Source organism: Bactrocera dorsalis, chromosome 4, assembly GCF_023373825.1.
Source record: "Bactrocera dorsalis isolate Fly_Bdor chromosome 4, ASM2337382v1, whole genome shotgun sequence".
Taxonomy (NCBI): Eukaryota; Metazoa; Arthropoda; class Insecta; order Diptera; family Tephritidae; genus Bactrocera; species Bactrocera dorsalis.
In genome coordinates, this window is record NC_064306.1 from 72,173,655 (window position 1) to 72,200,363 (window position 26,709).

Consider the following 26,709-nt stretch of genomic DNA (forward strand, 5'->3'; position numbering starts at 1 on the left):
AGGATTGACGCCTCGAAAGGTTATGCTGAGTGTTTGTTGGGATTGGAAAGGAATCATCCACTATGAGCTGCTGTCAACAACTGATGAGATTGAAGCAAGCAATCGAAAAAAACAGCCAAACTGATCAACAGATAGAGCTTCGTCATCCATCAGGACAACGCTAGACCATACACATCTTTGATGACTCGGTAAAAACTGGGAGAGCTTGGCTGGGATGTTTTGATACATCCACTATATAGCTCTGATTTTGCACCATCGGACAGCCTTTTGTTTCGGTTAATGCAGAACTCGCTTAATGGAGTAAAGTTGGCTCCAAGAGGAGCCTGTGAAACCAGAAAAGTTTTACACTGATGGAGTAATGTCTCTGGCGGAAAAATGGCAAAAAGTAGTCGCATAAAATGGTACATATTTGGTTCTTTAAAGTTCAGTATAAATGTAAAAAAAAAATAAGTTGAAGTTTGATTAGAAATACGAAACGACTTTTTCGGCTACCCTATATTTTTATTTGTTTCCATAATTAAGGATCATCCTAATATACGACTATATATTTAGTAAATTTAAGTTATTTTTACATTTGAGGTATTTTTATTATTTACAAACCTTGTCCCCAATTCAGCCCTCCTTCCCTTATCACATTAAGTCGGAATGGCAGGGGGCTTCTCAAATTTCTGTTTTTTTGTTATAACAAATCCATATCTGATGCTAAAAAAAACAAAGCGCACCTGAAGATAGTGCCTTAAACTGCACGCCAATTTACAAATACAAAGAAAAGCGAAACATATTCAAGACGTTACAGCTTTTGTGAGCTAAGGTACGGAAAGTAGAATACAAAAAAATCAAACCCTCGGGACTGGAAAATGGAAGTGTATTTTTTTTTTATTTCTTCTTCAACTCACTTTTATTGCTGAATTTTATTCATGCTTTGCTAGCTTTCGATAGAATTGTGCAGAATCGCTCAGGGGTCATGAGCCAAGCACATCAAATTCAGATTTTTGGATTTTTTCTTTACAATTTCGCATTGACAAAATCTATGCACACACCTATTGGCAAGTCTGTAAGAGCACAAGGCGTCCACTGAGATGCCTGCCTCTGTGTCTACAAGCGAAAAAAATACCTTGAAACATACCGAAAATTGCTAGCAGGCATTATTGAAGCGTGCCTGTGTTGGGGCAAAAATGTCACCGTTGAATATACAAAATTTTGGGTATCTTCTTTTGTGTAATTTTTTTCTAATTTATAATTTTATTTTGAAATAACAAGCACAGTGTGCAAAGCATTGTAGCAACCGTATAAATATATACATATGCATGTGTATGTGTGTGTGTTGAGTTTTTGCACTAAAATTTAATGCGAAGCGAAACTCGCACAGAAATAGGTAGTATAATGGATAACGGTTCTCTGCGTCGCGCCGAACCCATTCAGTCGTGCAAATCGCCAATGTCTCTCACTTACTGGTGAGTTTCCACCACCTGTCGGTGTTGTTGTTGGCGAAGTGAAAATTTGCTTATTTAAAATTAATGAAGCATATTAATTTTTAAGAGTAGTCACTCCCCAGAGGCCACTGTAGGTTCCTTTGAGCTGGCACTAGCTATTAATACACACACACACATACGAACGAGGCAACACACTCGGCAAAGTTCTGTTCAAAGTGCCATAAAAAGAAGTGCTTAGATAAATTTAGCCTCTTCGCCATAAGCGTGTATTTGTAGCGTCCGGATGCGAGCATGAACAGCTTACTTATGTCTGCATTCCCGAAGCCGTAAATGGCTTACTCAATGAGTGGAAATCTACTTTGATCTGCATGTTTGTGCGTGAGTTCGTGCGGTGTCTCAAGACGTGCAGGTCTGAGTGTCAAAAGGTTTATTTGCAAAGCTAAATAAAAATGTGTTTACCTTTTTAAGAATTAAGCACAAAATTTGCTATTTTTATATTCTCTTTGGCACTCTACTTAACTCTCCTCTATCCTTTGCTCCGTGGTAACCCAGTCGTCCGTTATTTATGTGCTGCTGTTACTACCATCGGCGCTTCAATTGCAATTAATCTATATTTCTGCAAACCTAGGCATTTGAATAATTAAAATGTCTGTATGTTTGTAAGCTGCAAGTGGCAGAGAGCTTTTGAAAGGGTGAGCGCAGCTTTGCTAAAGCGTGTAGCTAAATTATTAATGCATATTCCGGCGGTTTACTTTTTAAAGTGAATTAAAAATTCTGCGCAAACAATCATTGCGAGAGAAAGTTTTTTGTAAGACTTTTCATTTTCACTTCTTGATTTTGTGTCTACTTATTGGGAGAAAAATCTAGCGAGTGGGAGCTTTTGCTGGATGTGACGGCATAAAACGTACACTTTCAATATTTGTGAAGAGTAGAAACGCTATACATATGTGGAAACATGTAAAAAAACAAATGTAAAAAAAAATTTGAAATATTCTCAGCGAGAAAATTTAAAATGAGATTTTTCCAGGTATTTATTTGACAGAATGTAAGCTACGACTTCAATCAAATCGAAAACTGTTTCCAATAAAGTTGACTTCTGCTGGAACGATAACTTTCTTTGTCAATAACTCGAGATGATAGGAATTTAGAAGCGATCTCTTGATAAACTCCTCATTTGTTGAAACTCTATTATTACCTCTTTTTGATTTCGTAAATTCTTTAGAAAGCTTTCAGAGAAATACGAAGGTATAGAAACAAGGTGTCATTGCCCATGATCGAAAAAGCCTGTATTAATTTTTATACTCTGAACAAGGTATATGAAAGTTTATAACGGACAGAAGGAAACGTCGGAGTCTTTTTAAATGAATTTTTTCCACTTTAATTCAATTCTTCTATATTCAAATCAGTAATAAAACATTTAACTGATAAGAAAATTATACGAAAATAATTTTTTTTTAATAGTTATTACATTAATTTCATTGCCCTCGAAATAGTGAATAGGTATCGCACACATTCAGGGGAGTATTATAATCATCATATAGAGCAGGTCTTGTACACGAATGATATCCAAAGAGCTTAAAATAAGTCAATTAGTGATAATAAATGTTCACAAAAGGCGACATATTGTCCCCAAAACGCAAGTCAGGGGCTTCAGTCAAATTTTGACGAATGCAGACGTCCGTCTTATGATAAAACATACGAAAGCACTTGACACCAAAGAACGCATTTATGGAAATAAATAAGCTTGTTGTCAAATGGAATCCCAGAAGAACACTCCGCGACAGCGGTAAAAAATGAAATTGGAATTCGTCAGAGAATTCACACCGAAAGTAGACAGCAGATGACTGGAAGCTTGTAATCTGGTCATTGAAATCAAAAATTAATAATTTTCAACCATATGAAAAAAATATTGCTGGCATTGTCTTTGTGGATACCATCTAAAGAAACCATGTTACACAAATAGTGAAGTACTATATGGTGGAATGGCCGTTAAGGAATGGGGTTGATTTCCAATATTTTGCTGAACCAATATACCGATTTTTTGGAGAGGAGTGCCTGTCTAAAGGAAGAAGTCCTTTTTGAACAGGATGACGACTCAAAACATACATCCAAAGTAGTATTAGTAGTAAAGCAATGGCTTGCCGAACAAAATTTCTTACTGATGCAATGGCCAGCCCAAAGTCTTGATCACAATTCGGTTGAGAAATAGTGGTTAATCGTCAAAAGAAGGTTAGGACAACATCGATCAATCCCAAAAAAATGTGGATAAGTATTACAAATGAATTTAGACGGAATTTGGGGGAAAGTGTGCCAAACCTTGTACCAAACATTTTGTGTAACAAACGGTTATGGGTTAGTACTAGAAATTAGCTACTTTCTGAAAGTTTCTGTAAGGTGGTGGTTTTTTTGGTTTGAATTGAATACGAAGCAAAGGAATAAACAACTTTTTAAAATTGCTTTACGACTTTAATATATGAAGCACAAATTTGTACTCATTTATGCTCCCCTCTATATGTCAGAATAAAAATTTTCAATTGAATATTTTCTAATTTTTTCATTATTTTCTTTTTTTTACCCTGATTTTGTCAACGGCTTAAAATTAAACTTTTTTGAATAAATTTCGAGCTAAGAATGCTCGACAAAATAATATGCTACTACCTGTTTGGCCCCACCGCCATTTATTAATTCATTCAACTTGTTGCTTGAAGTAAATAATCAGCCCTACAGTTTTTTATGCACATGGGACATTCCACAACTTTTTATTTGATGTGGGAAAAAAAGCAATGCAAAAATACAACAAAAAATTTGCAGAAATGGAATTTTTTCCAGCGCACAACATTAACACGTGTTTCTGATTAATCTGAATAAATTTAAAAAATGTACGAACTTAATGCAATTGTCCCTCAATATCAACTATTATTAAAGTATCGTTGCAGCAACACCTTCATGCGCCCTGAACCTACTCTTTTATTAGCAGTGAAACTTACCAGCGCCCAATGGCCTCCGGAAATATACAGTACGCTTGAAAAAATATGAAAAGAATAATAACAACCACACACTGCACGCAAACGAATAATTTATTGCAATTCTTTCTGCATTGAGTGGTTAAACAGCGAGCAGAAGCCGGAGTGGGTGGCAAAGGTGAAAGGAAACCAACAAAAAAATGAAAGTTGAAATCAATAGTTATTTAAAAATTATGCATTTATTTATTTACCAGCATTTTTGCAAAGATAAATATTTCACCAGCCGAAGGACTTGTAAATGTGCGTCGCGCTCAACGACAAGCACTTAATAATAAATAAAAAAAACGTGCATGTGTGTGTATAAGCAATGCATTGTGCGAGAAACTCAACGACACTCACACACATACACATAAAAACATGGAAAAGTGCTTGTTGCAAATGAAAACGCCAGCGAAGCATAACGAACTCAAAAAACACACTGACGCACACAGCGTTGCCATATCAAGCGTTAATTATACGAAGGCCAACAACGACAATTAATCACAAATGAAGATTCGCGGTGTTAAGCGAGCGCATAAAGCGAATTTATGGTCGATGCGTGGTCACATTTGCCCGCTGGTAGTAACATCATGCACTTTCCTGCTGGGTAGCACCTTTGCTACAACAACAATAAGCATTAAATACAGAAACATTGATGTAAAGCTCAGTCAGAGCAACAATGACAATATTGTCGACAATAGTTGCAACAACAACAAGGAAATGTAGAGCTGCGTTGATGCGAGTTATGTGTGTGTTGGTGGCGGTAAATGTAGATAGGGAAATGAGTGAGCAATGTCAATCGTCGTTGATGTACAAATAAACAGTTATTTATGTACGCGAACTATGGAAAAGGTGAAATTACAGCAGTGAAAAGCTTTGTTGGCACATTAAAATACTGTCGAGAATGGAAATGTGTGGTTGGCATAAATTGGTCTCATATATGTATGTAAATGTAAATATATACATATCAATATCATCAGCATACGCCAGCAGCTGTACAATAGAAGATTGTGCCTTCTCGATTTAGTTCTGCAGCTCGAATTATTTTTTCTAAAAGCAGCTTGAAGGAGTCATATGAAAGAAAGTCGTCTTTTCTGAAACCTCGTTTGGTATCGAAGGGCTCGGATAGATCTTTACGCAGCCGTATTAGTTCTGCGGGGATGCCAAATTCAGACATCGCGGCAGAAAGGCAGCTCCTTTTCGAGCAGCTTTGAAATCGACGAAGAGATGGTGCGGGTCGATTCTCTTTTCACGCGTCTTTTCCAAGATTTGGCGCATAGTAAATACCTGGTCAGTTGTTGATTTTCCGGGACTAAAGCCTTTGTTGACGGTGGGCTTCAATCTTTCATACAATACCCTCGATAGAACCTTATATGTTTAAGAGATTTACCGCACGGTAGTTGCGGTCCACAAATTGTGGATCTCCCCTTTTTGTGGATCGTTGAGCATTTTTTCGTCCGACCATATTCCACAAAGAAGCTGCCGTGTTTGAATAGGGCTAATATCACATATCATAAATATCTCATTTAAAGATATATATATATATGGCAATAAAACTAAGTCTAAGTTTACTATATTCTTGCTGAAATGCTCTACTTATCTAAGCTTCCCTCACTTCTAAGTAGCTTTAAATATATGAACACATTCCATTACCTTTTATGCACCGTTTCGTGGGGAAGAGCGCTAAGTCTTTCTCTGGCTTATTTGCGCAATTATACTATCTGTATAAATCACTTTGATGTATTGACAGCATGATGAGAGAAGAATAGTTAAGCGATTTTTATTTACTTTCCTCGTTTTTTCCTTTTGCTGTCAGCGCCAACTCGCATATACAATTTGTTCCTGGAATAGAAAAAAATCCGCTTAACCATTTAACATGTGAATTATATTGCCAATAACTCTAGCTCAATAACACTGTTGCCCGCAGCAATAGCAACAACAGCGAGAATAGCAAGTAGAGCTAATAAATTTCCGCCTCAGCCCCACCCACCGCCAACGTACATTTGTTACCTGCATTCCGTACGGCTTAACCTTGTATCACCGACTTTACAGAGAAGGAAAGTGGAAAATAATGGCAATGCAAAAAAAATAGCAAAGGCAACAATGCGCAACACGCAAGCAATCTGTGGTTTAAATGTCAGGCAACTCGCTTGGGCGCAAACGTGTCGCCATTTGTCGCGTATACGCCATGCCCGCGCCGCCGATGCGTAACACGGAATGTTGCAAGGCCGTTAAGTGTTCACTTTTAGCATCTTCTGCGCGATGAAGTGATATTGCATTTAGATTTCACACACTGCGGCGCTCAAAAGTAGGCTACACACAATGTAAGCTCACAGGTACCCAAGCGCCACTTCCGCCATTAACGCGCCACCCTCCCGGCCTGCCAGCCATTAGCAAAACAGGCCGCGAAAGTACACAAAAGAATGCTAACGGAAAATTATAGAACAACACACATATACACGTGCGCACACAAATTCTTGAGTGACTCGTATTCAAAGCATACATTTTCCTATGCATCCATGCACCCGGCGCCTTCTTAGGAAATAGGTGCTGCACACAAATCTCACTGCGCCACACATTTCCTCGACGCTTAGACGGAAACGGCGCTAAGCGCGGCATGCAGCAGCCTGAAAGCCGACAGCCATAATTTTCCGAACGCTCAAGTGGCAAGGAGCCGCGTAGGCTGCAGCTACACTGTCTCTAATTGTGCTAGCATAGTAAATAATTTTGCGCCAGTGTGACTGCGTGCGTATGTGTGGGTGTTTGTCACCAGCTGCTGTGTGTTCCGCCAGTGGTGTTGCTCTTGTACTGCTGCCTCCGTTTTGCTTCGTGTTATGTTTTGTCCCACTGCCATACAACCTGTGGCTTCTATTATTGTTATTATTATTGCTGTCATGCTGTTCCCATGAAATTCTGAAAAAAATGTCAGAATTTCTTTTATTTGTTCTTGTTTCCCTGTTTCCCTTGAAAGGAAATTGCTATTTCACTGTTCTGCATTTTCCAACGCAAAGGAAAAAACATAAAACTCAATGCAGTTGCACAATTTACCGTTAGTGGATTTCTGACATACTTCGCCATGATTTGCCGTTGTATGCGTGTGTGTGCTTATGCCCGTGGCCATGCATACAACTAGATAAGGGGTGCTTTCGAAGACTCAGCAACTTTATTGGGTAAAATTCTTAAATTATTATTTTTATTAAATTGCACACATATTTGAAAATCGTATCTGAGATTTAGTATAACGTTCAAAAGTTACTTAATGCATTACTTAGAACATAATTTAGTTGTTTCTGAGTGAAAGAAATTTTATTTTTCGTAAAAATATAAGCAGAGAGAAAAGAATGAAAGAAAAAACGGACCTTTCCTGTAATTCTTGCACCCTGAATAGGGTATATTAAGTACGACACGGATTTTGTAACACCCAGCAGCATCGGAGACCCGATAATGTATATATTGGATAGTCGAAAAAGTCTTTTCGTACCAATAGATTTCGTTGCAGTCGTATAACTCCAGTGCTACCAATCATGTTGTGTCAATCCATACAGTATTTAAAAAAATGAGATTTTAAGCTTCATTTAACCAAAAAAAAAGTCAAATTCGGGGGAGTTGAAAAAAGTTACAGCTGTTCAAAAATGAGTAAAAATAATGAAGAAATTAGCTATCTTTTGAAGCCACCAATGAAATTTTGTGAAGTTTACGGAGACGAAGCTGTATCAGTTCGCGTAGCACAACAATGGTTCGGTCGCTTCCGTTCTGAAAATTTCGATGTGAAAGATGCTCCTCGCTCTGGTCGACCTATCGTTGAAAACGTCGATGAAATTATGGAAAAGATTAACCAGGCCCATCACATAGAAAACCATCGCTAAAGAACTTAGCATTCATCATCAAACTGTTTTGAGCCATTTAAAAAAGTCTGTCTACTAAAAGAAGCTCGATGTTAGAGTACCACTTGAATTGTCTATGAAAAATTTAATGGAACAAATTAACATCTGCGCTTCTGTGCTGAAACGAAATAAAATCAAACCATCTTTGAAGCGAATGGTAACAGGAGACGAAAAGTGAACCAAATACGACAATAATGTGTGAAAAAGATGAATGCGTGAAGTGTGAAGCTCAACAAAAGATCGCAAAGCCAGGATTGACGCCTCCAAAGGTTATACTGAGTGATGGGATTGGAAAGCAACCATTCTCTGTGAGCTGCTTCAGCTTGATCGAACGATTGATTCTACATTTTACTGTCAACAACAGATAAAATTGAAGCAAGCAATCAAAAAAAACGGCCAGAACTGATCAACAGAAAGGGCTTCGGCGACACACTTTTTTGATGCATCCACCATATAACCCTGACCTTGCAGCATCGAACTACAATTTGTTTCGGTCAATGCAGAACTCCCATAATGGAGTAAAGTTGGCTTCAAGCGAAGCCTGTGAAAATTACTTTTCGCAGTTTTTCGCCGTAAAGCCAGAAAAGTTTTACACTGATGGAATAATCAGATCAAATAGAGGAAAAATGGCAAAAAGTGGTCGACCAAAATGGTACGAATGGAATTGTGAATGGAAAAGTCGATATCGATCTAGAATTTCGCATACTTCCTTATCTCAAGAAGTCGCCATACAAACTGACCGCTCAAATTAGAGTTCATGCATGGAAAACTTTTTTATTTGACAAGATATATTCTCGAAATTTAGCATAGACTGTTTTTGAAGACAGCGCTTCAATCTGCGAAGGAATTGGTCAGATCGAACCACTATAGCACATAGCAGTACCACTATACCACTATAGCATTTAGCTGCCATACAAACGGAATCACTAAAATAGAGATAAAGATCTTTTTATACACTTTTATGACATAAAAAATGCAGCCGTGAAGGGTATTATAGCTTGAGTGCAGGAGAAGTTAACGTTTGTTCCCACACTTTTTGTTTAGCAAAAACACATGAGAATCGCCCACTTTCGTCACCCTGTAGGCATAAATATATGAGTAGTTTCGCGCACATATTTATACAATATTCCCATGCAACGTGGCACAATGGAACAGCAGTACACACAATGCACATATTTCTGCTGCATTGCTGCTGTATTTATTTCTAGTTATTTTTTCATACTTTTCGTGGCTCCATTGGTTTGAATTCTTGGCATCTGTGCGCGCTGCTTTGCCGTATTGCGGTCTCGTGGCATGCCAATGTTTGTACCCAGCTTATGATTTTTTAATAAGCATGTGCCTCACGGTGCTGTACTTGCAGTAGAAAATAGTAGAAATATTTTACGGACATTTTTTCGAGGAATAACTACAAGCCTACGCGTACAACGACAAGACAATCACATTCTACATGTAGCGACAATAAATAATAATGTTGCTTATTATAATAATAATGCCATATTAACGTGTTTTCAATGAAAAACAGCCACAGAAGGAATTTGCAAGTTATTTTGATAAATATTCAAAGTATTAAAGGCATTATTTTGAACATTTTAAATTAGGGCGGTCATGGAATATGTAAAGAGAGATTGAGTTAAAGATTCGCTCTCGTTCACAACCATTATGATTTTTGTTGTTTTTGATCTTTATTCTATTCTTGGTTGTTTGTGAATGATGAAATTTTATATTTAATGATAGTTAGAGGCATATTTTTATCCTTCAAAAAATGTTTTAACCAGTTATAATTTGTCATTAGTAAACTTTCATATTGAATCACAAAAGAGGCAAAATTATTTTTTAAACAGAAAAAAATAACAAAAATAATATTTTAACTTTTTTTCGAATCACAAAAAAGAAAAAAATATTCTTAAAAAAAAAAAAAATAACAAAAACAATATTTTAGTTTTTTCTTTAGAATAATATGGTTTTGAGGCAGCTGCGTTAATGCTTAAATTTTGAACTACAACAATTTAGCATGGTCCCTTATTTTGAAAATATTCCAAATCAAGCAGTTTTTTTTCGAATGAAAAATTAAAGCTACCTAAGTTTAAGGACCACCCTAATGCATATAGAAAAAACAATTGCTAGTTGTTGGAATTTGTTGGTTGGACTTGGAATTGTAGAAGGGATTTTTCGCACATTCAAAAAAATTTTTTTTTTCAAAGCTACAAAAATTTAAAGACCACCCTAATGCATCTAGGAAAAACCATTACTAGAAGTCGGAATTTTTTTTGCACAGAATTGTAAATGGGATTTTTCGCACATTCAAATAATTTTTTTCTCAAAGCTACATAAATAAATTTAAATACCACCCTAATGCATATAGAAAAAACAATTGCTAGTGGTCGAAATTTTTTGCACAGAATTATAGAAATGAGACTTTTCACCCATTTTCAACTACAATTTCATTTTCAATTTATGCTCATATTAAATAAATTTCATTTTAATAAAAATGTTATAAAATAAATTTTTATATGCATATTTAGTTTATCACTTTTAATCAACTGTATTCTTGCTTGTTGTTTGTTAATTAAAAGACATGCTTTCAATGCGAACTCAGCGCCATTTCTAACGAATGAAGACCCACTCTCGTTTTCAGCCACTTGAAAGCGAGTTTTTGCAGTTTTTTCACATTGGCTGCCAACGCTTTGCTGTAATCTCAATCAGTTGAAACAGCTTCTAGAGCTTTAATTCAATTAACACTTGCATCAACTGGCTGTAAAAGCAGAGTTTAAGTCAAAGCTGCACGAAATGCAAACAAAAAGCACAGAATGTCAACAAAAGTAAACAAACACAACACAAGGGATTACACACATACACATGTACATGTACATATTTACATACACACACAGAAAAACACGCATACATATGAGTAAGCGTGACACTTAGCAGCAGCATTGCCACACATACAAACTCACACTCAAATGTTAAGTCACATGTGTATGTATGTGGGTGTGTGTTTACATATGTATATGTATAAGTACAAGTAAAGCCATCAAAAAGCAAAAACAGAATTCGAAAACACTCGCACACACAGCTGCCGGCTATCCCGTTACGTTTGCTCCGATTAACTAACAAAAAGTTTTCACAAAGTTTTCAAAGTAAGCAAATATGCCGGAGACAATAAACTGGAAAGCCAGATAAGACGAAAGTACTGCTCTTAGATGTGCGACAAATCCTGAAACAAATAATAAAATGAAGAGCGTACAACAGCAATAACATGCAATTATGCACGAACACACGCATGTGTTTATTGGCTGTAACGGTATTTACAAGCAAATTAAAACAGACAAAAGGTTAAACGAAAATATTGCAGAGAATTAGTACTAAAGCTGGGAGACAGGGTGGCAGCGAGGGCGAGAGTTGACGTTCACCAACTTCGATTTGTTGTGAACATGCAGAAGCGCAAATAAAAACCAACAAATGCACAAAACATATCTTTAGGCGCCGAGCACTGCACACAAAAGGTGCTTCGGTGCTTCGTTGCTGAGTAGTCATTTGTTCTTCGTACTGTCCCTCAACGAAACTCGCGCAGTGTGCCTGTTTGCCTTGTTGTGGAGTTCCTTGTTGTTTGTTTGCCGAAGAAAAGCGCAGCAAAGGCGAAGGAACAAACGCCACCGAAGCCGCCACCACTTGGCACCTAAAACTATGCTAACAGCAAAACTTTTTCAATACGAAGCTCACGCTGCGAGCCGACGAATTTCACCTTTGGGAATCAACATATGCATGGACTTGTTCGACATGCGGTATTGTTTGTTTTTCATATGTTGTTGTTTTACATATATTCTCCCTGCGGATGTCATAACTAGATGACAAGTGTGTGGAGTACCTGGTGACTCTGAGTGTGTGTTGAGAGAGTGTAAGCAAGTTGGAAGTGTAGTATGAGTGGTGGTAGGCGATATGTGCTTTGTATATTATCTGAAACTTGAACTTCTTTTGATTTTTGCTTTGTGTGCTTAATTCTTTGTGCCCAGCGTACTGTGTGTGTGTCTTGCGTCATAACTCTCACTTGGGTCAGGTTTTCATTGGTGTAATATCCACGGCAGTTAGATGAAAAGAGAGACAAATTTTCACCTCACATCCTTTAAGTAGTCCTCAAGTTCATTTCAAAAGCTTGTACAAAAGTGTGACTTCAATTTGACAAAGTTTCTTTTCTCTCTTCCTTCCACTACACACCATTCACACTCACGCGTTTACCTACAACAACATATTTCGGTCAACGGGGAATACGGAAGAGCTGAGTTATGTGCTGCGTCATGTGTTAATGTGCCAATTGTGCTTGACACCGCCCAACGGATGTTTGAAGAACGCGCACAAGGGAACATTAAACAAATAAAAAGTAATAACGTGTTTATATTTCGGTCGTAGTTGGCCATAAACTTGCCGCATTTTTACTGTCATAGCTGTGTATTCGTCAAGCACCTTGGCCGCTGCTCAGGCTAATTTTACATGTATTGTTTTGCCCAGGGTGTATGAGCACAGTGACCACAAGTGACGGAAGTTGAGGCAAATTATTTTATTTAAACCAAAAATGCTTCGTTCCACCTTAGATGTTCACGAATTTGCGGATTCAGGGATAGATTGTGCGGGAAGACCCGTTTCGACTCTTCCATATGACAGTTTTGGACCTAAATAGTAAATGGTATATTTATATAATTTAGTCAAACAAAAAAGAGCGCTCTCTAAAGAGCTTTGGTTTTGGAAGTTGTTGGGTTGAAATAAGGTACACCGCTCAGAGTAACTGAATGTGCACGACATTCATGGTGGTCCATAAAATTTTCATATTTATTTGTTCACGCATTTGGTCACTTTTGTCCCAATCAGTTGATATCTGCTCGCTCACTTTCGCCATTTTATGACGCCATATACCATATTTTGCATTTGACGGCAAAACATAAATTTGCTAATCAAGTCAGCCTTTCCCATGCTACTTCCCCGCCAAAACCTTGTGTTGGCTCGCATTTTATTAGAGAATTCTCTAGTGACAAATATCATTTCCAGCGCCATTTATTTGAGTTGGCACTTTGCGGTGAATTGCGCATTTATCCAAGTTGTTGACCAAATGGCGGCGATGACATCGGTTTTAACGTTTGTTGTTGACCGCCATTGAGGTCCTTTGCGTACTTGGCTTGGTTTCTCTCACTTTGACGGTTTCATTTGCTGCGATTACAAAGCAATCAAATTTTTAATGAGTCATCATGTTTCAGCATAAAATTACAGCTGTTTTTTAAAAACGTTTCAAAAGTGTTAAATTTTTTGTCTAAATTAATTTTCAAAACTTCGCTGGCATTTTGATGCTTTGAATAATAATCTGAAGCGAATATCAAAAAATCTGAGAAAAATATGCCACCTCATTTGCATCTCAATTCAAATAAACCGATTTCGCCTTTAGGCTCATACATAACTTCTATAATCATCTAAAAGAAGTAAGATTTTATGTGCAATGTTTGCCATTCAGTTGTTGGCTTCGCTTAGGAACTTACTAGCAAATGTATGTTTGTTCCATGTTTTCTTTTTCCCAGTGTCTCTCTTCGCCTTCGAGGTCCTGCTCACACCAAATCGCTCCGTTAATTGCTGTAGGATTGTAATTAATCACTTTTATGCGCATAATATCGGAAGTAGAATAGTAAAAAGAAAATCAATAAAACAACAAATGATAGTGGCAGCCATAAAACTTGTAAGCACTTCGTTAATCGCCATCTCTCGCAGGCTTCTTTGTTTGCTTCTGGTGACGGTGGGCTTCCCTTTTATCGGTCGCACTAATCCATAAATGAACTGTTTAAGCTCCGCGTTGTCTAGAAATTAGTGAGGCACGCACCGTAAGACGCTGTGAAATTATCGCCGCGTTTGATTAATTGATTGATGGAGAAGTGTGTAAGCTTTTACGACCCTCTCACCCTTTGAAAATGTTAGCTGGCCCTTATAAATAATTATACTTATGTGCTCCCGAAGGGATTACTAAACAATCTTGCGCTTATTAGGTAACATATATTTCTCCAAGGCATTTCCGTGATCTCTACTCGGTTATTAGTCAATGGAGTTGGGGTCGCTGACATTCTCGACCTTTAATTTTGTAATAAAAAGTATTCTCCAAGTGATTACACGCTTAGTACACATGTATCTACAAATTAACTATGGAAATCTGTCGACGGAGGAACCAATTTCATAGTAATCATAGGTCAAATATTTAATCAAAGGAAACTTGCCAAAGCAAAAATCCAACGAATTCATTCCAATGGTTGATCAATTGAAGCCTTCAAGTGTAGCCAGGTTCTTCTTCATCTGGTTTTTCTCTCGGAGCCGGAGTGTTTTATCCATTCGGACGACTTGACCTAGCAAGCTGTCTCCTAATTCGCTAAACTATGTCAAGGTTGTAGTATATCTCGTACAGCTCATCGTTCCTTCGACTGCGATATTCACCGTGGACTCAAAAATTCTAAACGCTGACTCATTAAATGTCGTCATCGTCTATGATGATGAGGGATTTGTAGAGTTTGGTCTTTGTTTGTCGAGAAAGTACTTTACTTCTCAATTGCTTACTCAGTCCGAAGTAACACAGTCTGTTGCCAAGAGTTATTTTGCGTTGGATTTCGAGCATTGTTGTTGGTGTTGGTTCCAAGATAGACGAAATTATCTACGACTTCAAAGTTATGACTGTCAGCAGTGAAGTGGGAGCCTAGTCGCGAGTGCGACGACTGTTTGTTTGCTGACAGTAGATATTTCGTCTTGTGCATTACGAACTAATTTTTCATCAAACCCATCGTGGAAACTATTATTTTGGAAGCTTATGAAGAAGTAAAGCTATTTTGCAACAAATTTAAGTTCCATTGTGAGCCGTTCTCAAAGTCTACACCCACTATAATACGTCACATGGAACTCAGGGTTTATTAAATGCCTAAAATGCCCTTTTTCTAAGAATTTTCCACTTCTTCACTATATACACTTACTCCCTCACAACTTCGCCACCGGTTTCCGATAATTTGATAATGAGCGTGTGCAGAGTGTTTGGCTTTAATGCTTCAACATTTCATGCAACATAAAATATCAATTTTCGCCGCACAATTACGCGAGCGAAGCGCGTAAATTACAACTGTCAAAAGTGACACTTGCCGTGTTAGAAAGACAGCCGCCGTAATTGTGTCTCGGCACGCAATCCAAACTGAGAAATTAGAAAGAGATTATAAACTTGAAATGTTATTACCGACACGCAGGTGTTTGTTTGTGCTCTTTTGTTATTTATTATTTTTTCGTTAATAAATTAGCCTTTGAAAGCAAACCAATCAGAAAAATGCCGAAATCACTTACGACCGCAATTTCCGCATTATTTCCGTTACATACGCACCTTTTGTCAGGAAGTTAAGCTTTTTAGGTGCTTTTTAGTCCTTCAGTGCTTTCCCCTGGTTTGCCAAAAAACTTTCATATTCATTTATTTGAGCTAAGAGGCTATACAATTCGCTCGCTTTCCTTAACGCCGATATCAATTTTCCATATTCTTTTGGTTGTTGTAATTATACGGTAGATTGCCTGTTGCGTAAGTTTTGTACTTGACATACCATTTCTTCCGCTAGATTAGACAAAGTACGATACGGTTATTATAACGGATGCCGACTTGCAACGATGTGCATGTGTGTGAGTGGTTTGAGCACGTGCTTGGATAAATAGTATTCCACGTTGGGTAGACTTCGTATGAATGAAGTGTGCTTTTAATATTTATGAGCTTACCGACGTGGGAAGTAATAACGGTCCATTTGGTGCATAAACTACTAACTAACGGTTATGATAAGAATAGTTTTAAGTTCTGCTTTTGCCCATTCCCGAAATAGCGATGCAATAATTATTGAAACATTTTTTAATATACTTAAAGTATAATTACCTCCATCTCTCTCTATTCTTCAGTCCAGAAATATCAACTATTATTCCTATTTGTAGCAAATTTGAAACTCTACACAGCTGCCAAAAATCAGATAATTAAGCAGTGTAAACTCACCCAAGTTGAACTTAGCGCCTAATTAAAATTAAACTAAAAATTGTTGTAATAGCATTGAGGCAATTTAAACTTGAACTTGCACCTCCGCGTCGCTTCGGCCGACAAATGCTTGCCGAAGAAATTGACAAAGTTCAAGACAAGCCAAGTCAATACAGAAGATTCTCTGTCGAGCAAACTGAATTCTCATTTGCTGCAGCAGCAAATTGGCTTGCGACTGCAAGGTCTGAGAGAAATCAGCAGAAAGTCAAAAACTATTGATGCAAATATACATACATATGTATGTATATGTAAATGAGTGTGTCTGTGAATTTTCGTTTGCCTTGAATTGTGTAATTTAATTTGGCCTTATTTATTTATATTTCAGCCAAACTTCTGAGGACATAATTCGAGGAAAGCAAGAATGATAAAATACATGGGTCAAGGACAAAATAATTTCCTTTGCTATATTTAACACAGTTAGTTGAGCATATGAGTAACAGTTTGGTGCGCGGAAATGAACTATATTTGCATTTAAATAGAAGTATGTGTATGTGAAACGTTAATTCCGATTGCGGCGAAGTCATAATTTCTTCCCCAAATAAAGATTCCTGACAAGAACTAAATTTTGATCGGTCAGTTTGTGTGGCAGCTATAGCATAATAGTGGCTCGATCTGAACAGTTTCTTGAGCGATTGCCCTATTGTCTTAAAAAATTACCCAACCCACATTTCTTGAAGATATCTCATCAAATTTAAAAGCTTTCCATACAAGCACTTGATATCGATTGTTTAGTTTGAATGGCAGCTATATGCTATAGTGGTCCAATATCGGCAGCTCCTTGAAAAGAAAAGTACATGTGTATAATTTCAAGTCTATATCTCAAAAAGTGAGAGACTAGTTCGCGTATATACACGTGGACAGACTTACGAACATGACTAAATCGACTTCGTTCGTCATTTTATATAGTCTTCGACTTTTTTTCTGGGTGTTACAAACTTCGTGATTTAGTATATTCTTGATGAGGGTATACACATTTATCAAAATCAGAAAGCTAACAAATTTATTCAAAATTTTATCAATATTTTAATGTGTAATGAACAATATTTTCTGTTTAGACATATGTAAGTGCCTTTATACTTTGTCATAAGTGGCATGCAAAACCACTTAAATTGATTTTTGCTACTTGATAAATGAGCGATTTCATTCAGGTACTATACATAGATATAAATACAGACATAAGTATGCAGTTAAAATACGCATCTATATGTACTTGTGAGAGCGTTTTACACTACAAGAAAAAAGTGATTGAAGTGATTGAGACTTTTCAAATATTGATAATTTGTTGTTACTATTGCCCTTCATTCGTCTGGTGGACACTCAGTAATATAAAAACAGTTAAAATTTTTGAATTTAATTTAATTAAACTTTAACTATCCTCTGTGTGTTGACTATGAATGTTGTGGCTGTCAATAGCCTGGTATTTGACACAAAGCATTTGACAAGTTCTCAACAGACTATGACAGTTGACATTTACCTACAAAACATGATCACCCATATATGTATATATGTATGCATATATATATAGGCCAATATTATTGAAACATATTCATTTAACTGTTTATGTGTACCTATCTACCGCATACATTTTCTTTACATAATGCTCTAGTGTCAATAAGACAAAGAATCCCTCGAAGTAATGAAAATATTGCTGCCGTTCAGGCAACTGTTACTAAAGATGACAATTTGTCGATTCCAACACGTTCTCAAGAATTGAGACTATCTCAAACCGCAACCTGACAGATTAAGAAGTGTTCTCACTCAAGAACTGAAGCCATTGGTCCCCTGTAAACGTCGAGAATTTACTGACTTTGCCTTGGAAGAACTTGAAAACGATTTCTTTAAGAAAATCATCTTCTCCGATGAGGCTCACTTTCATCTGAGTAGTGCGCTAAATTCCGATTCTGGTGCCAAGAAAATCCACAAATTATTCGTGAACATCCATTACATTCACCTAAATTGACAGTTTGATGTGGTTTTTTGTCTAGTGGCATCATTAGTTCATGCTTCTTTCGAAATGAAGCTCGTAACGCCGTTACTGTCAATGGAGAGCGATATAGGACGACGACAAGCGACTTTTTATGATCGAAATTAGAAGAAGTTGATCTTGACAACATCGGAATACTCGTAACACAATGACAACCGAATAATTTCGGGAAAAGTTTGGAGATTCGATTATTTCAAGAAAATGTGACATTGAATGCCCTCCAAGAAGTTGTGATTTAACACCATTCGACTACTTCCTGTGGGATTGTTTGAAGTCGTTGGGCTTTAACGATAAACCAGAATCTCTTAAAGCTTTAGAAGTCAATAATGAACGATCTATTCATGACATACGACTTGATTTAGTGGAAAAAGTACTCGAAAATTGGGTTCAACGAATTTGTTCCTGCAAAATAAGTCGTCGAGGCAATTTGAAAGATAAGGTTGTATCGATTGTGCTTCACATTAAATAAAAATTAAATAAAAAAAACATTTGAATGTCCTTAATAATTAGTCTAGCACACTAGGCTAACATGACAGCGGAGGCCCTGCAAATAAAAAAATAAATAATTAGGGCAATAATTCATTTTGAATTGCTTCTTAAAGTCAAGAAAAAACCAAGAACGCAGTGAACTTAAATAGAACCAAATATATTCTTAGTACTGCACTGCAAGCGCATGCATGTGTCATAGCTGAATATATGTATGTATGTATATGTGAATGCAATGCACACAGTTTCTATGTTTACATTGCGTCTTATAATTAATTTATTTGTGTTCTTAACTCAAAATCCCAATTCAAACTTTCGCTTGATTATCCAGCATTTATTATTCTTTTAGTTGTTGACTCTTGCCTGTCAACTGCCTGGCTTGTCACACTCCCGCACACGCACGTGGCGAATATGTAAATTGCAAGTGCATAAAAAATGAGCAACAAACGCTGCAAATCGAGAGGCAATGAGTGACAAGCAGGCGAATCGGGGTCTGGGTTGTTTTGTGTAAACAGCAGAGAATTGCTAAATGCACTGTATACTTTCTGGCGCGACGCAGTCTTACAAACATTGCAACATTGCAGTTCGGAGTCAAGTAGGTAGTGGGAAGGAAAGCTTTGCTTTCTACACACTCACCAACACACAGCCACACTAACACGCTTGTTGCATGAGTGTGCAATTTTCACTTGCCTCATTGCTGTTGCCCGCTTTGCGGCGCTTCGCCGTCTTTTGCTGCTTAGCTGGGTTGGCTTTTGACTCGCCTGAAGTTAATGTGGCACCCAAAGTGAGTCAAATGCAGCAATGTCGAGTCATACGAGCATTTTCACTGGCAAAATGGTTGTGCGCCTTCGGTTGGGTGTATGTTGGTGTGGCTTCCCGCAACACACAGCTGAAGAGCTATAAAAATATTTTTGGGTTGCATTTTACGCTTCAACTCTGACTTTCGTTGTTGATTTTGTGTCTTCATTGCTGGTGTGGGCACATGTGCGTGTGGGTGTGCGTGTGTGTTGTTTCCATGATTTTGAGAAATTTGAAAGACATTAAGTGCTCTTTAAGTTGATAGCTTCACTTTTTATGCTAATGACATCATAATACTGTCAAAATGTAAGGTTATGTCATGCAATCGGAAATGTTATTTTTCGATTTTTTATTTGCATTATCTGCGTTAAATTTTGCTGTTGTTTGTATCCGGTTTTCGCAACTTTCTTGCTATAAATGGATTTAATTTTGAAAAGTTTACAACTATTTTGTGCATTTTTCCATTTTAAATTATCATTTTTCCATTAAAATTTTATATTTTCCACTAAAATTTTCGATTTGAAATCATAATTTTGTTTTTTTTTTTAATAACGTTGAAATAGTTTTAGAAATTTCAAGTTATTTTGTTTTTGAAAAAAATATTTTGTCAGAAAATATAAAAGTAAACTTTTCTAAGATCTTCGAGAATCAGCGTGAAAGAAGCTTTAGAAAAAATAACCAAATATTTTGCCAAAAAACTACCAATGAGTTCTCTTTTTGTGTTTAAAGCGATTAAAAAAATTTTTTTTGTTCGTTGAAAATATGTTTTCACCTTTATGTATGTATATATCTACCTGCTTTAGGGAAAATATTTAAATTATTTAGTGGGCTCACTCAAAGGCATTAAGTTTGACAAACATTGACTTTGACAATTTCACTCAATTTTATTTTTCCCGAAAGGGGTTAATTCTTTTTTTAATATGGACCGAAATAAAATGCCTTGTGAATACTATCCATTTGATGTCCATGTAAATACTAAGATCATCAAGAAAATCAAGTGAGAACTTAACAAACTTAACTCGATAGAAAAGACTGTAGGAACATAATCCGTATATAACTGGCGACATACACCCGCAGAATGGGTCTGACAGATCGGGAAGACTAGTAGGAAGTAGGAAATGTCTAGAGCAAGGCACCAAAGAAGCAATGGAGCATCTCTTGTGCACTTGTCCCGCATTGGCTAGTGTATGCTGTAAGCATCTGGGGTCAACACGGTGTGATACACTATCGATAGTGAGGCCGCAGAGTCTGTTAAAATACGGGCAAGCCCAGGCATCCTAAAGAATGACTATTCCACGTGGACCTAGTAACTGGTTCATCTGGTATCGCAAAGGACTAAACTGGTCACTGACCTACCTGATTAACCTAACCTAACAAATTTTAAAACATAAAATCAACAAGGGTCTAAAATAAAAGGGCTTCATTGAATCATTGAATCGAAGAAAAACAGGCATAGAAGGTCACCCTGTTTTGCTCAGAAACATCCTCGTTCTAACACTTTTATATATTATGTAAAAAGTTATTTTCCAGAAGTAGTCTTTAAAAATGTTTATAAAGCCACAAACTAAGCGCCTCATTAAACCTCTTAATAACCCACCTCAGGTAGGGTTATGACTCATTTAAAGTTCACGTGTCCAAAGGCTTAATAATCACCGCAAAGAGAAACCTTAACCGTATAAATACATATTTTCACATATATGTACATATGTATATGTGCATATGTATGTATGAGTTACGAACTTGTGTGTATGTTTGTGTGAATGAGCTGGTGAGATTAGCTCACAAAGGCATCATATACCGTACTCCTTTTAAGGCCAGAAATGTGCAACAAATGTGGCGCACAATAAAAAAAGCAACACACACCACTATGACTGGCGAAAAATTTGTATATATTTACATTTTTCTCATATTTCATAAACCAAATTACGCGGCTGCCAATTTTTTTATTAGCGTGTGCTGCTGTGACTGTGTGTGCAGCTCAGGCGTTAATGTGAAATATCGCCGTTGGTCTTTGGCCTTCCACCTATGCTTCCTGAAATTTTCCTTTCTCCCTTCCACACGCTTTTTTCGTGCCAGCTTTAAGCACATAACCTGAATTCGTTCGCTCGTCATGGTGTTTCGAGCGTGAAAACTGCGCAACAAAAAGTGCCGCTTGCCTCACGGAGCACAGGAATTTACGCGCGTTGTAACGGCATCTACACATAACGGCAAGTATATACGTTTATGTGTGTGCTTGCCACATGTGTGCGGCAGGTGCAAGCGCAAGACCGAATTTCAAAACTCATTAAGCCCGAAGAACAGCGAGCGGAAGGCTGCGAGCAGAATCAACAGCAGTCAACCCGCGTTAAGCAACCTTTACGACTATGACAGGGGTCTGAAAAAAACCCAGCAAAAAACGATGCCGAGCATGAAAGCGTAGTCAACTGTGCGCTGCTGCGTGTGTGTGAGCGTCGCGCAAGAATGAATTTTGCATAAAAAAACATACATATGTACACCCTTCGCACACACAACCGCATTTTGAGCAGTGGCTTCCAGTAGCTAGTAAAAAAACGCGCTCACACACGTGCAGGCGCTCGGTTCGGGAGGCAAAACGCCCTCTAGTAGGCAACAGGAAGCGATTATTTTTGTTTTTCGGCAGCTGAAAAAGTTTGCTTTATGCTCTGTCATTCACTTTTTATATTTTGCCTTTATTTTTCACTTTTTAATTAAACTCGATTGCACTTAACTCTTACTAACTTACATACATGTAGCGTGGCATATTTGTGGATTGTGGATTGTCTTCGTGAGGGCTGTCAGCACTCCGGCGCACATATTTCTACAGTTTAATCCTCACGCACACATTATCCAATTTATTATCTATCATAACTCAACATCGGCGCACACATCCTCGCAATTTCAACACTTTGCTCATTTTCGAATTACACTCACATACACAAGTACGCCCCGACATGCGTGTAAATTCCAGGAGTTGTACATTTTTCGTGGATCTATATACATATGTATGTTTGAGAGCTTGAGCTCCTTATGAACATCAGAATTCACAACTCCTGCGGGCTTCTCTTGACAAAGTTAAACATTGGAATTTCTTAGCATTGTTTGCAGCGAAATATTTTAATTAAGATACTTGTTCGTTCAGTTCCACAAGCCTTAGGCCCTAAAATGTAGTAAATTCCAACTAAGTGTGCGTATTTGTATGTGTGTGTGTGAATATATCATGCGGCCCGATATGACAGCCAATACAAATTTTCTGAATTTTTGGTTCTTGAGTTTAATTAATAGCGTCATCGAACAAATAGCTGAATTTGTATTTTTTTAATAAAGTGCTGAAAATTAATATGTATATACATAAAAGACTTCTCGACTACCCAATATATATATGTATATATGTATGTACCTATTCAAAAGTGTTCATATTTAAGGCTTACTTCCTATATTACGAAATTTTAACGCACCAAAAATCGATGAATTTATCCGATATGTCATATTGTTACAATTTTGAAATAACTCAATAGCAGCGCCACCTATCGGGTATTCATCGTCTTGTAATAGAGCCAGATATGTTAAAAATTCCGACCTTAACCGATCTAAAAGCGAGTATAAACACTATACGCATTAAAAACAGGAAATATAACTAAACTGTAGATGTGCCAAAAGTCGGTTTCCAAAAGAGAACATAAAATTTGTAATTTTTGATAATCGTCGCTTGCTGGTTGGAATAGACCATAGACTTGACGAAGGTCCCGAGACGGCCAATTGTCTGGGCAAATTCATGAGATAACCAAACTTCACCAAACTTGGTTTTCCATAAATCGATTGCGATATTCGCTATGTGACTTGTCGCTCCCTCCTGTTGGAATCACATATTGTCCAAGTCCATATCATCCAATTCGGGCCTAAAATATTCAGTTATAAGAAACTTTTGTAGCGCTCTTATTGAAAACCCCGCTCGTAAAGTTGAGGCCAGTGACTCCGAATTTGGGTAGTAAATTTTAATCATTTCGACTTGTTGTTGGATCGTATATCTTTCCATAACGAAATGGCAAACCTTACTGAAGAGAAATGTCAAGGCAGCGCGAAAAAATATGACGTCGTTTCTGTCCCTATCGGTTTATTTTTGTAGGGTCCACTTGAAAAACTCTATATTTTATCAAAAACTTGAGAAATATGTAAGTGAATGCGAAGAAACTCTCATAACCTAAATTTTTATCCTTGATTGTTTTTCTTTTAAATATTTTTTCCACTCTCTATTACTCTCTAGTACTATGTTGCTATAAATTGTGTGTTTATATGTATGCATATAAACAATGTTGCTAAGCTTTTCTGCAAATTCCGGCATTTATTTGTTTTTAATTAGTCCCTTCCAGAGGCCTGCTGAATAATTTAATCGCTTAACTGACATTTATTGCCAATAGAAAAGTCAACACAACTCAATTGTTGTATTGATTAGATTGTTGTTGTGGGGATTGTGTGCGGTCGGCCAGCTGCACACACCTCCCGCTTTTCATTGTGTACAATTTCGTTGTCTCTCGCACTCACGCTCTTTCCTCCAATTTTTCTCTGCATCTCTCTTGCTCTCTTTTCGCACGGCACTCCAGCTCTGTGCGCCTTCAATTAATTTCACGTAAATCGCTTGTTGCTATTAATTTGCTTATTGGAGCGCACTCATCGCACTTATCGCCCACAAACAATATCAATGGCAACTACAATAGCAACAAACACGTAATTTTATGATTATCAGGTGATGACAGTTTAATGACTTCATCTGTCGAACACAATCAACGAGCGGCCGCTTCAAATTAAGTAGATTTTGTGTGGCCAGCGGCGCAGAGAATGCAAAGTAAACAATTGAGCTACGGCTACACAACAACAACAAATACATTTTGTTTATAACGAAAATAAACACGACATGAGAATGAGAGCTGGAAATTTGTACAAAAATTAACTAAATATATTTATTTTGGTATTTATATATTCATATATGTTTACATATATGTATATGTGAGTGTTTCCTGGATACCGGGTAGCGGCACATTATTTTATTCCCCTTCCTTCATCGGCTACCTTAGAACCACTCGCCGACGGCGCGCAGCGTTATCTCTTGCACTTGCGCGTGCGGGGGCGTGGAGAGCGCATAGATTACCGCGTTAGCGATATCGTCGGCCTGCAGTATAACATCACCCAGCTGAGCTTTCGTCTCGTCCGGCACGATTTCGGTGGACACCCAGCCGGGGCTGATGTTCTGAAAAATCAAAAAATAAATATTTTACAAAAACTAGGGTTCTCCAATATCATATTTGTGCACTCACTGTCGTCTTGATCTTTGTCTTCAACGTGATCAACTCCTGTCGGCAAATCTCATTGACCGCATTCAGAGCGAACTTCGTCGGAGTATAGACGTTTAAGCTCGGATCCTCTTTACCCGGATTGTAGCCCGGTAGTCCGGCAGTACTGTTGATGAAAATCAAGTGACCCGGATAGTTGCGCTTTCGCATGCTCTTGAGCGCATTTTGCAAACAATAAATCGAGCCCATCAAATTGGTGTTGACCACATCACGTATATCGCTAACTGACATGTCGACCAGGTTGCCATCGCGCAGTATGCCCGCATTGCTGACGAGTATGTCGGTACCACCCAGTGTCTGTTCGATCCAATCGAAGGCCTCGCTCACCTGCTGCTCCTGCGAAACGTCACACTGCTTGAAATGGAAGAGCGGTTGCTGTTCGGTAGGCAGAGATTGCTTGAGCTCCTCCAGGCGGTGCACGCGCCGCGCAAGGCCCACCACTTGTATGCCAGCGGCCACAATCAACTTGGCACAGGCCGCACCAATGCCCGAACTGGCGCCGGTCACGACGGCTACACGATTTCGCCAGCGATTCATATTTGGCGAATTCACAAGTTTACCTTGTAATAAATCTAATTAAATCGTCTGCTAAGTGCTGCGCCGAGAGAGTACCAGTCGCGCGTGCTGTGCAGCGGCGACTGAATGAGGGCTGGTCGGCACAACTGTGCATTTGCAACGTTTGCGAGCACAAACGACAACTGATAAGCTGATTAGCGCGGAGTGTTGCTGCGTAACACACAAACGACATGCATGTGTTTAGTTGTTGATTACCAGATTTATTTGATTTATTTTTCAATGTACCAAAAGGAACGCACACAAAGCGGCAGGCTCGGTTGTAAGCGCACCGTGTGTTTTTTAAGCGAAAGGGTTGTTCAGAAAGTTTAATGGAATTATGAAATCGCATAACCCCTACATGATATTGAATATTAGTATAATTTATTAATATTTAAATTTATACTTTGGTTTGACCTTTTGTTTTGTGTCGTTACTCTTTTTTAGACGTTGAAAATTTTAACAATTGGGACCGTTTCAAAAAAATAACTAAAATATAAAACCTTGAGATACCCTATCAAATTCTTTTATAAAATACGACTTATCGAATTTCTGTCTTCAAAAAATTTCAAATATGATTCCAAAATCGGAAAAATTGAAGAAATCACCAGTTGTTTCTCACACGACTTATCGAATGCGCATCGAAACTTTTGAACTCAGCCATCCACTTGCGACTATCTAATCTAAAGTATATGTACATATGTACTTTATAAGAAGCGAACAGGTATACATACATATTTATTTATTATGTATTTGTATTTGTATGTCACAACTAGACAAGTAGTCACTATCTTTATCCATCAGCATTACGTGTTCATTTCCTACTGAAGGATTCATACAACATCCGATCATATGCAACTGTGCACAAATAAAGTTTGTCTTTTTTGTTATTTACGTCAAATATTAAAAAAAAAAACTGCTGTTAAATATAAAAAGTCGACTTAAATAAAAAGTAATTAAGGGGACACCCGGGTTTGAACCGGGGACCTCTCGATCTGCAGTCGAATGCTCTACCACTGAGCTATATCCCCACACAAGGTTGTATGTGTTAAAGCGACACTAAAGCGAAATTATATATATGTAGTTGGTTGTAGTGATTCCAATACGTACGTATGCATAAATATAAGAAAATAAACCGAGTAAAAACAGCCATATACTATTTTTCT

The 26,709-nt window shown here is 37.6% G+C and overlaps 2 protein-coding genes and 1 non-coding gene across 4 annotated transcripts in view; 1 reads left to right on the top strand and 2 right to left on the bottom strand.

The window, feature by feature from the left end:
- Positions 1 to 26,709, top strand: part of LOC105225548 (eye-specific diacylglycerol kinase) — a 198,359-nt gene that overhangs the window by 57,723 nt on the left and 113,927 nt on the right. The window lies entirely within an intron of this gene.
- Positions 24,563 to 26,214, bottom strand: LOC105225547 (farnesol dehydrogenase). Its single transcript, XM_011204065.4, has 2 exons — positions 24,956 to 26,214; positions 24,563 to 24,888 (listed from the first exon to the last, which is right to left on the bottom strand). Exons 1-2 carry the CDS (start codon positions 25,526 to 25,528, stop codon positions 24,712 to 24,714), a joined length of 750 nt encoding a protein of 249 aa, XP_011202367.2. The 5' UTR covers positions 25,529 to 26,214; the 3' UTR covers positions 24,563 to 24,711.
- Positions 26,503 to 26,574, bottom strand: Trnac-gca (transfer RNA cysteine (anticodon GCA)). Its single transcript has one exon. It is a non-coding gene; the product is annotated as a tRNA-Cys (tRNA).

Bases quoted from the DNA above. Each gene is read 5' to 3' on its own strand.
- LOC105225547 (XM_011204065.4), bottom strand. From the start codon at position 25,528: ATGAATCGCTGGCGAAATCGTGTAGCCGTCGTGACCGGCGCCAGTTCG. The intron at 24,889-24,955 runs GTGAGTGCACAA...TTGATTTTTCAG, and splicing joins AGACAAAGATCAAGACGACA to AACATCAGCCCCGGCTGGGT.